At 41.6% G+C, this 12,148-nt stretch overlaps 1 protein-coding gene across 1 annotated transcript in view; it reads left to right on the top strand.

Moving 5' to 3' along the window:
* SERPINI2 (serpin peptidase inhibitor, clade I (pancpin), member 2) overlaps positions 1-12,148 on the top strand; it is a 38,917-nt gene that overhangs the window by 13,992 nt on the left and 12,777 nt on the right. Inside the window, exons 6-7 of the mRNA XM_006774180.2 lie at positions 6,430-6,527; positions 10,416-10,502. Of these exons, the coding sequence (XP_006774243.1) occupies positions 6,430-6,527; positions 10,416-10,502 (185 nt within the window). The remainder of the gene's footprint in view (positions 1-6,429; positions 6,528-10,415; positions 10,503-12,148) is intronic.

Raw genomic sequence — 12,148 nt, 5'->3', positions numbered from 1 at the left:
CAGTTGTGAGCAGCGGCTCCAGTGCCAGCAGCGGGTGGGAATGGCGCCGGCACCGGCAGCAAGTATGAGTGCCAGGTTGGACCACGGCACATGGGAGCAAAGAATTTTCAGTAACTACTAGAGGCTTGCCCAGATGATAGCAACCTGTGACCCACCACTAACTTGCTCCACCATCCTGCCACTGCCAGTGCCTGCCATGTTCCACGCTCTGCCGCCTGCTGCCGACACCCACCATGTTCCACAAGCGCCCCCAGGTAGTCAGCGCATGTTCATGTTATAGCGACCGGTTGTTCGGTTGTTCAGTTGTTTGGTTGTTCTGCTGTTAGGTCTATTTGCATATTAGCCTTTTATTATATAGGATACTTAATGCTGTGGTTCTATATTCTGACTTGGTTATATCTTGTATTTCAGAGATAAGGAAACTTAGTCATTCAAAAAATAAATTGATTGACATTTGACTAAGTGTTAGGAGATGGGATAAGTTCCCATGCTTGTTGGCTCACAGCCTTACAGTCTTATTATTCTGCTACTTGTTAGAAAATTTATCTCCTGCCCAGAAGCACAGATTAATTGGGACAGCACTCTAGACATGGAACTAGGACAGATGCCAAGTTATAGACATGTTGCCTATCCATAAGATGATAGATAGAGTCATGAAGGATTTGCATGAGAAATTTACTAACAATATGCAGCAATGCACAGTAAATTCTAAAAGAAATGCTATAATCAATAAGCACCAGGTTTATTAAAAAGGAGAGAGAAGAGGGGACAAGAAGCACTAGAAACTGGAATTGTAAACAAAAGCTTCATGAAAGAGGAAGAACTTGAACTGGGCTTTAGAAGAATCAAGATGGGTAAGTCCTGCATGTAATGGGGAGTTACTGAAAATTTCCAAGTAGGATAATGGAGTATTAAGGCAGTGTTTTACAGGAATAGTTTTTGTTCATGCTGAATAGCTTGTCTGAACTCTTTCCTTTTTTTTTCCCAACTCTCTATCACCCCTACCCCTACCTCCATTTTTCTGGATCATTACTATGTGTCCTTAAAACAAAGTTTGAGTTTTTGAAAGCTTTTTTGAAGTCTTCACACAAGATCCCACAGCATCTTCCTTTCTCCCTGGTGGGAAAAGTTCTCCCTGTTCTTGTGTTTATTTCTGCACAGCAGTTATATTTGTTTGCTTTCCTCACTGGACTGTAAACTTCTTGAAGTCAGGAGCTAGGAATAGTTTATTTCTGTGACCCCAGCACAGAGCATACATTTGAAAAATAGTAGCTGTTCAATGAACGCATGTTGCTTTAATCTGAATAGTAGTTATGTTCAGGATATGGCAAAGAGGTAGAGACTGAAGTCCAAAAGATCAGTAAAAAATCTACTGCAATGATTTGGGAACTGAGTAATGAATGTTTAAAGGGGGCAGCTCCACTGGGAATAGTAAGGAATTGGTGGAGAAGAAAGACACTGGAGTGTGTGAAGTTGTCATTGAATTTTTGGCCAGTCCAGTTATTTAACTTGTTAAATACTATATATAGTTTCTTTCAAAAGTATACTAATAACTAAACAATAGTAATACTATTTCTGAGAGGTATTTTTTAAAAAAATATTTACTGATGTGGCATCTCATAGTATCTTTTCTCAACTTTTGAAACCAGTTCATGGAAAATAGAACATAATATTGAAGACCAAGAGTTTTGAAACCTTCTAACTGTATAAATTTAATTACCTTACCTAATATTTTTTATTATTAAAAGGGATAATGATAATATATGCTTTTTAAGGTTGATGTTAGGATTATCTATAATAATAAAAGCATAATATGCTAATTAGACCAGACAGCCAAACGACCTTCCAGATGAAGCCGGGGCTGCTAGGCATGTAATTCGTGCCAAGGCCCTTGCACGAATTACGTGCCTTGGGCCTCTAGTATAAGATAATGTGTAAAAAATGTTAGTACTCATTATTAACTCTTATTGTTTTTATTGTTATTCTCACTCAATTTTAACTTTTATAGAGCATCTATTGCAGTGTCAACACTGTTCAAAATGCTTCTCCTTTTACCATATCTCATTCATTCCCCACAATAAATTGGATAGAGATCTATTTTGATATTCAGGTTATAGATAAGGGACACCCCTTGCCTGTGGGTACATAGCTAACAAATAGCAGAGCCAAAATTGCAAGAGTCAGAAAACAAGTGTAATGCGAGGCAGCCATGAGGGAGAGCACAGAACAGAGCAAATGATCACTGGTAGAATGAGCAACAAGATAAAAGATGTGGAGCAGCAGTGCAAGGAGACTTTTGAAAAGAGAGAATTCTTACCATAGGACATGAAGTATCATATTCTTGCTGAACTAGAAATCAGTCCCAGGCCTGGCCAGCTGTGGATCTGTAAGATGGTGAATGTGAATTGTGTGTGGGTGAGAGAAAGTGAACTCAGGGAAAATGAGGCTGGGTATGAGAATAGAGATGTCATGACCAGCTGCAGTAGTGATTACAAAATGTTCATTCACTTTAATCTATTGGACATGGATACAAATTGGAATTCCAAGTTTACATTAAACTTTGTCCAGATAAATGTTATATGTAATGGAACATATTTTTAATTCAACCCTGAGACTAATAGAGTTTTTCACACACACATACATATGTGCGTACACACACACACACACACACACACACACACACACCCTTCAAGGTAAAAGTAATTGATTAGAAAGGGACCAGAAACTACTATGTACTGACACAATAGTCCAGGTTCACCATTGTCGAGGATTGTACTAAATTTTTATCCTTGGGTGCAGCTTTAAATTTTGGGTTGCTTCATTCTAAGACTGAACATTCCAAGGATGAATCAAGTCCACTATCTCAAAGCTGGGCTTCCAAATAATAAGGATAGGGATGGTAAAGGAGACCCAACCAAGGCTTTTTCCATTAAACAAGAGTCCTGGGTATAAAGCTTTGTACGAAAAGGAAAGCACAAAACCAATCCACAGTAGGGCCTGTAGACAGGAGTGAATCCATCTCAAAACAGAAATTCTCACGTGCTTTTTTCTCTTTTCTGCAGCTTTTACCTGGGTAAGACCCCTTTAAGGACAATGATTGCATTTGGCCATCAACTTATGTCTTGTAAGCAAACAGATATTGCTTATGTATGCTAAAACATTCATTTCATGATTATTTAGTTTTTGATTGTCTATCCAATCTTTTGCCATTCTTTTACTTTAGCTGTATTCTTCTGACAAGTTTAGAGGAAGATCAAGGAAAAGGAAAAATGAAACCACATGCACAGTTAACTACATATATACTAATATATATGTATATATTATGATTTTGAATTATATATGTATTTTTAGAAGGCAATGGGAGTTATGACATTAGCTTTGACTTGGAATGGACCTGAGTTTGAATCTTACCTCTGTCCTCTCCTGACCTTGAACCTGAAAATCAATCTTCTTAAACCTTCACTTTTGTTATATGTTAATAGGAATAAAAATGGGAATAATAATGCTAACTTCCTGGGGTTTATGTGAAGATTAAAAACTATAAACTATATTAATGAAAGTGCTACTTTACATGTGGCTATTCATGGCTCTAATAATTATGGATAATTAGAAATTGGTTGTAGATTAAATGGTTAAGTGGGTTTCTATTGCTGTAGGTTTCATTGGACTATATTATGAGCAGGACTGTTACTTAAATGACTCTGGTGATAATTAGGCATTATTGGAACTTGTAATATGTCTTGCAGTACCAGTGTTATTATAAAAAAAAACCACAGTCAATTTGTAGGTGGAACATTTATTCTCTGCCTTTTAGAAGCCCATACTCCATTCAGTTTAAAAATAGAGTGTGATAATGAAGCAAAGCAAAACAAACAAACCCTCAAAACCATTATCCTGCATATTATCTTTCTTAGTTGGAAGTTCAGAGAAAGAAGCTGAAAACAGTTGGTATAAAAGAAGCTATTTTCATTATCAGTAGATTTGAACGCGCCCGTTGTGCCCATTGCCAGTGAACTAGGGTTTTGTATGAGTTAACATCTTCCAAAAGTGCACAATATTTTACCAGAAATAATTTAGGTCTAGTACATTTTACCACAGCATATTCATTGTTTTGAAAATTTATAATTAGGAAGCTTGTTCGTTCAGTATTTGGCAATTAAAACAATGATCTAATTAGACTGACTGCCCAAGTTAATTTCTAGCCCCAGATGTGGCCTACCTGTTAGCTAAGCAAGAATCCTGTGCTTGAGCAGTTGTCTCTGTATCCAAACCTGAGAACACGGGCAAATGCTCATCAGGGCAGAGCAATGCTCAGACAGAACAACATGGGCAGGTGTTGTCTGGGAATTTGGTTGATGTAGGAATATTCAAAGCTCCCTGTTTGAGGACTTCACACTCTTTTCTTTCATAAACAAAGTTTCCAATCTGGTTTTCAAATGCAAATTGATGCTTTGAGCATCTATAATGTCAGTGAGTATTAGTTATTATTGTTATTATTATTATTACTAGTGGCCCAGTGCACGGACTCATGCACATTGAAAGGAAAATAATTAGAAGAAATATTTTAATATTGCCATCTGCCTTTTCTCCCTCAGAGTCTGGGAGCTGGGCGGTGGCCCTGCTCTCAGCCACTGCTGCTGGTTGCCCTCTGCAGGATGATCTGGCCCCGCCTGGCTCCTGCTTGCACCCGCCTTGGCCTGGCACCACCCGCTCACCTCTTCTACCATCCTGCCATGGTCCCACTCTGATCAGGGCCTGTTAATTTTAATATTGCTATCTGCCTTTTCTCCCTCAGAGTCTGGGAGCTGGGCGGTGGCCCTGCTCTCAGCCACTGCTGCTGGTTGCCCTCTGCAGGATGATCTGGCCCCGCCTGGCTCCTGCTTGCACCCGCCTTGGCCTGGCACCACCCGCTCACCTCTTCTACCATCCTGCCATGGTCCCACTCTCATCGGGGCCTGTCAAGGCCAGCAGTGCCTCCACTGCCGCCCGCTGCCAGCACAGCGTTGCCAATGCCCATCATGTTCTGTGCCGCCCCCTGGTGGTCAGTGCATGTCATAGCGAGCAGTCCAACTCCCAGTCTTTGGTTGAGGGGAAAATTTGCATACTAGGCTTTTATAATATAGGATTACTATTATTAAAATGCATACTAGCCTTTTATTATATAGGATTATTATTATTAAAATACCAACGTGAGGTTCAGTGATTGCTGTTGACTTGGAATCATGTCTCTGTGCTTAAAAGAGTCTTTGAGATTCTCTGTGTCAGGTCCCTCTTCACATCACCTTGGAGAGTGAGCTGAATCTGGAGTCCTAACTTATGGCCCTGCTTTGGAAACGAGGCAGGAAAGTTAGAACAGGGAACAAAAGTCTCAAGCTCCAGCCCTCCCCTTCTCCATCTTATCTGGAACATCACAGACAGGACCCTCACAGACCACCTGTTTCCCTGCTTCCTTCTCCCCAATCTCCTCCCATTGGGAGGACCAAAAAGAAATTGCTGGAGAGGAGAGACCAGTGTGATTCCCGCTGGCAACCAGCTTCAGAAGCAGAGGACCACCCTGGCCCGCGCTTAATAAAGACCTTCCGCCCAGACCCATTGGCACTCTTCATTCTCCGAGGTCGCCCACCCTCACTTCTCGAGTGTGATCTGTCGCTTTAATAAACTTCCTGTGCTTTGCTGAATCTTTCTGTCATGCTGGTCAATTCCTTCTCATTCCCTGACAAAGACCTGAATGGGTTGAGGCCTCTCTTGGCCTCCCAGGGTGCCGCCAGGAATCAGAAGTAGTGGGCATTTTTGTTTTTCTCCTATAATTTTTATCTTTTATTTCATTTGGAAGATATTTTGTTCCCTTTCAATGTTTTACATCACTTCCTGGGCCTATTGAAAAGATATTAGGTGAGTTCACAACAGAAGGAAGTCACCTCAATTATGACAATGGATGGGGAGGAGGAAAATAGGTGACTAAGGCCTTGCTGCACCTCAGTAGCCAACAATTCCCTCCAAGGATTGTTGGCTCCTGTCCTCCTCTCATCACCTCATGGCCATCTGCCAGGAAGAGTCTTGGATGGTGTGAAAAACACCTGAGTGTAGATGGTTGCTGGAGGGGAAGCTTCAAACTTGTAGGGAACGAGCCAAGCAATTGGAAACTTAAAACGCTCACCCTGTTTAGTCGGGTAATTGTTACTCAAAAAGTAGAGTGTTCTCTTCCCCCTTTCCACCAACTATTTATCTGGAAAACAAGTTATTAGTAACCCAGAATGGCTGAGTGGAGCGGGGGAAATATGGTGTGTGGAAATGTGAGGAAATGTAACTGGGGTAATGCAAACAAAAGATTTCACAATATGATTTCTTCTAAGTCAACCACTTTATAGATTAAACAAATTGGAAGTAGCAAATGCAGACAGTGTTTCTTTCTTTCTTGTTTTTAAACAGATTTAAAGTAGAACAAAAATTGGACTTCAAAGAAGCTTTGTATTCTTTGAACATAACAGAAATATTTAGTGGTGGCTGTGACCTTTCTGGAATAACAGGTAATATGATAAATAATTTGATAGCATGTTTATATGTTTTCTTAATAAGCATGTTAACTGACTGCTTTTAAAAGGTAAAGAGCACCGGGTCCCAGGAAATAAACACATACACGATGAATAAATGCCATCGTCGTGTTGAGCTGTCTTGTAAACACTCTATTTTGCATTTAAGTACTTTTCCTTCATGAAAGCCAGAAAGCATGTTAGAATGTTAGAGAAGCCTTCCAACCATGCTTGTAATGAAACTATGTAGGTAAAGTATTATACGGGCTTTTATTTCGGCCCTATTTGGATTTTCTTATTTGAACAATGGGAATTACAACTTTGAGTCTCTCATCTGAGCAGAGCTAATAAAACTCTTATAACCCAATTTGCAAATGTTAATTCGGTAATATCAGAGCCCATGAAACAGGCATTCACAACATGCTGGATGATAAACACAATCTAGAAATTGTAATGCTACAGCTTGCACATTTAGCTTGGGACTGACAACACAACTGGGGAGATGGAGTTCTTATGCTAACTTGCACCTGGGAAATTGTGCAGGGTTAAGATGTTCAAATTCCACAACAAAGCCCAAGATAGTCTTTTAATTTTTTTCATCCTAACAATACCCATTAGTTCAAACACACACACACACACACACACACACACACACACACACACGATGAGGAGGACCAATTAGTCCCAAGTTACTTACCCTCTTTTAAATTTAATCTTCTATTTTTTAAAAAGGGGCCTGCTAATAGAAGCCTATCTATCTGATGGGCTTTTGTATCATGGCATGGAAATTTTGTGTATTCCTATATAAATCTCTGGGCTTTGAAGAAGTATTCATTAATTTATTTACTCATCAATTACGTGGGTAAATAAACAGAATGAGCTTTCCTGACGCAAGGATTGGGTGGGGTACGCAGGCAACATAGAAGTTCACTGTCACCTTCACACATGATTTAGCTACTTGTTCTCACACTGACAGAAAGATCTAACTTCTTTGACAATCTCCTCGGCATCAGAAATGAGACAGTCAACATTAAATACTGCAACAGGATGCCGTCTGAGTGTGCCTTGGAACAGACCCGCCTCATCAGCCTGAAATAAAACAAGCCATTTCCCCAGCACCTCTTCTTCTTAAACTTTTTCTCACCTTTGAAAGCTTACTTGCTGTCCCCCAGACATTTCAAACAGCTACTCACTCCTCAAATTCCCAGCAATTTGTGAATTCTACAAAAATCTTTTTTTACTGGCAGATCTGGCAAGAAAATAACTCCAAAATGTTTCATAAAAGAATTTATGCGAGAGAACACCTCGAACAGAGAATAAATGCCCAACATTTTCAGCTCCTTTCTCTCCTGAGTTACCTATTTGATTTGTTTTAACTATGCTGGTTCTGTCTTATGCCTGAACCAGAGCCAAGGATGGCACTATTCCTGGTCATTAGGAAAAGAGTGATTTCCATGCTATCCCTACCTTTCATTTGTGCAATAAGCAATCACTAAAGGCCACTGAGAACCAGCCCAGCACCAGTGCTATGGGATAGTTACACAAAAGAGGCACTCCCCTGTGCTCATGGAGTTCACAAATTTTAGAGGAAATGTGTTCAGAGAGTTACTTTGGACATTTTGAGATGAAGATTTGACTTTTAACTGTTATTTCTTTTTTATGTCATCTTTAGAAACATAGAAGTTACTCCATAAATGCTAAATAAAAAATACAAGTGGGACAAGTGGCACCGTAATATTTACTTGCACATCTTCTAGCAAAGAAGGTTTTTTATTTTTTTAAATTTGATACAGACACGTGGAATTTTTATAGAAAACTAAGGGATAGCATTATTATGAAGATTTAGAAAACATTGAGTTTATGGAGTCCAGATTTCTTGTTCTGGCCTATTACCTCTCAGGTCTTGTTTGTTCCCAAGACTGGGTCCTCTCTGTGGTAAGACAGAACACACAAAACCAAGTTTCTTAGTCTAAGAGGCAGAGAGGCACTTGGTCTTGTGACATTGTGAAAACGGGTGAAATTCTCTACTCCTCCCAAACCTACTTTTTTTTCCTGTTATCCCCCCCTTTTTAAAATTTTCTTTATTGATTAAGGTATTACATATGTGTCCTTAGCTCCCCCTTACTATCCCCCTTCATGCCCTCACCCCCCTGATGTCTGTGTCCATTGGTTCCAGTGGTTCTCAACCTTCTGGCCCTTTAAATACAGTTCCTCATGTTGTGACCCAACCATAAAATTATTTTCGTTGCTACTTCATAACTGTAATGCTGCTACTGTTATGAATCATAATGTAAATATCTGATATGCAGGATGGTCTTAGGCGACCCCTGTGAAAGGGTCATTCGATCCCCAAAGGGGTCTCGACCCACAGGTTGAGAACCGCTGGTAGGCTTATATGCCTGCATACAAGTCCTTTGGTTGATCTCTCCCCCTGACCCCCACCCTCCCCTACCTTCCGTCTGAGGTTTGACGGTCTGATCATGCTTCTCTGTCTCTGGATCTGTTTTTGTCATCAGTTTGGGCTTTGCTCTTGGTATGGACCCCTAGGTCCTCTGCTCTGTGTTCTCTGTGTGGCTCCTGTTGTATTCCAGGCAATCATGGAGAAAAAAGGTGCCTTTCCCCCGACCTTAAAGCACATTCTCCTGCTTTTCAGTTAATCTACCCAATGAGGCGGATGCCCCCTTTCCGCCATCTTTAGACAAGGTGAGGGAAGACAGCTATTAGGAAATGACATTTTAGCCGAAACTTGAATGACATGAGAGCTAATAGGGAAAGGTTTGGGAAGGAGTTGTAAGCAGAGGGAGAGCTAGGACTTTGTTCCCTCACTTTGTAGCTGGAGCTACCAAATAAGGACAGGAGCGTGGAGGAGGATGAAAAGTAATCAGGGCCCAGATCCAATCACCATAAGTGATTTGGAGTTTATTTTTAGTGAAATGTAAATGTCCCTTTGAGGACTTCTATCTTGCCTGAGGCGATTTACTTTCCAGTAAGCTTGCAGAGCTAGTCCCCCTTTGCTAAGGCATCTCTTCATGAACCCTTTCATATTTGGTGGTTTTGGTGGAGTCCACCTGCATCACATCAGCTTTCTCTCTCAGGGACACCAAGCTCCTTTCCTCCCTTTTAAAGTTTCCAGGCCCATTTCCTCCTCTTGTCACCCTTGAATGTAGCTGTCTCTCTGCTGAAGGTTGTAGGAGCAGGGTGGCGGATGGCTTCTGAAACTCATGATTTCTCTTCCCCCTTCTCAAGGAGACCATCCTCACTGTGCCAGGAACACTTCACACACACACATCAGTTCTACAAAGAGAGAAAAGGACCATCTCTCTCAGCTCGTATCCGCACCAGAACAAAACATTGTGTGACACCGTCTTACACTGAAAAATCTGACAGGTTTTGAAGCGTAGCTCTGAAGTGATATTATGACAGATTCCACAGATGTGCTTTAGACTCTCATAGTCTCCCCAGTGTAAAAGAAAAGTAAATTTTGTTTTAAACTTAGATCAAAACTGATACAGAATTGAAAAGACAAGTGGCTCTGAGGTTGAAAACACAGGGTGGGATTAATTCGAATCTGTAAAGCTCCTTTCATCTTGTCTATAGACCATGCTGTCCATTCAATATTTCGCTTAATGGGATATCTGATTTGAGGAGTACACCCTTCTGTCTTTACCTTTTATATCTTGGCCACGCTTGGTCTCTCTGTATCTGTCTCTTTATCATTTCTGCAAAAGCTAAACCTAAACCACCTTTCTCTCTAGCAAATTAATTAACTTGGAAAGAGTTTTATTTCCTTTTTCTTTGTTCACTTGAAAATGTAATTAACCTGGAACCCAATAAGCAATGGCTCTGAATTTTAACACTTAAATATGCTTTCATTTTCCCCAACAGATTCATCTGAACTATATGTTTCTCAAGTCGTGCAACAAGTTATGTTGGAGATAAATGAAGATGGCAGTGAAGCCGCAGCATCTACCGGTAGGACAATGGGCTCCACAACAAGCTGGGAGGAAAGATTGGGGGGTGGTGGCAATGAGCATTAGGGGATGGCATTTTTGCAGTACTTTGTTCTCATTTTTCACTCCTGCTGTCTAGTACGCCATTGGACACAAAAAGAAATTGATTGTATAAGGTGTTTATGCATCTCTGCCATAGCTTAATGCAAATGGAAGGGAAGAGATTTGATTGGGAGTTGAGGCCCATCTACTGATATGTGCTTATTTGCAAATTGGATTACCTGTCAATTAGCAGATAGGATATGCAGAGAAAACTTTAGGTTCAAGTATAAAATCGTTATTGTTCAGGAATGCTCACTCATATAATTGTATTAATTTTATTCTTCCATCCCACCAAGTTAGTCTTTTGTCACTGATTCTTGTCATTATTTCCATGCAGTGGTTCTTGAACTTAGCTGCACAGTGGAGTCACCTGGAAAGCTTTTAAAAATCCCGTGTCCAGTCCAAAATAATTGAATCTTTGTGTCTGGTGATAAGATCCAGGCTCCAGCATTTTCTTAAGTTTCCCCGATTGTTTCCAATGTGCTTCCAGGTTTGAGAACTAGCGTCTGCAGTGGCTGGCAGCCTATATTTGCTACTGCAAGTGTAGTGCATAGAGCAGTGTATCAGCATCACTCAGGAACTAGTTGGACATGTAGAGCCTCAGGCCTACCCGGTTGGCATGGCTCAATGGTTGAGCATAGACCTATGAACTAGGAGGTCACAGTTTGATTCCCGGTCAGGGCACATACCCAGGCTTGATCCCCGGTGGAGGGCCGGGGTGTGTATGGGAGGTAACCAATCAATGGTTCTCTTTCTCCCTTCCTCTCTCTCTACAATTAATGAAAAAAAGTTATCCAGAAGATCTAGCTGAGATCATTAATAAAGGCATCTACAGTAAACAATGGATTTTCAATGTAGACAAAACAGCCTTGTACTGGAAGAAGATGCTATTTAGGAATTTCATAGGGAGAGAGAAGCCATTGCCTTTCAAAGCTTCAAAGGGCTTTTCTGTATACTAGAGGCCCCGTGCATGAAAATTCGTGCACTGGGAGGGTTCCTCAGCCAGGCCTGTGCCTTCTAACAGTCCAGAAGTCCTCAGGGGATGTCCTACTGGCAGCTTAGGCCTGCTCCCTCTCTGGGAGGCAACTGGGTCAGCCAATCAGGGGACGGCACCACCCCCATCACCCCACTGCTGCTGCCCAGCCTCCCTCTGCAGGGGGTGACCAGACAGGCAATCAGGAGATGGTGCTGCCCCATCACCCTACCATTGCCCCCCAGCCTCCCTCTGCAGGAGGCGACCAGATGGGCCGATCAGGGGATGGTGCCTGCCCCTCCCATCACCCCTTCACCACACCCCCATAGCCGTTCCCTCCCTCTGCCTGCTGGCATGTGCCTTGGCTAGCCTGGCACCACCTGCTCACTGGCCACGCCCCCTGCCAACTGGTCATTCCGCCATTTGGCTGATTTGCATATCTATAATAATAAAAGGGTAATATGCTAATTAGACCAGACATCTTCTGGACTTCATTCTGGACGTCCTTCCTGACGAAGCTGGTGCTGGAGGGAAGTCAGCTGGGTCCTGGGTGCCTTCAGGCGGCCAGAGGAGGGAAGCCCAGGGCCTGGGCG

This window comes from Myotis davidii, unplaced genomic scaffold, assembly GCF_000327345.1.
Source record: "Myotis davidii unplaced genomic scaffold, ASM32734v1 scaffold1307, whole genome shotgun sequence".
NCBI lineage: Eukaryota > Metazoa > Chordata > Mammalia > Chiroptera > Vespertilionidae > Myotis > Myotis davidii.
Note: the sequence above shows the minus strand (reverse complement) of the source record. Positions and strands in the feature narration are given on the sequence as shown.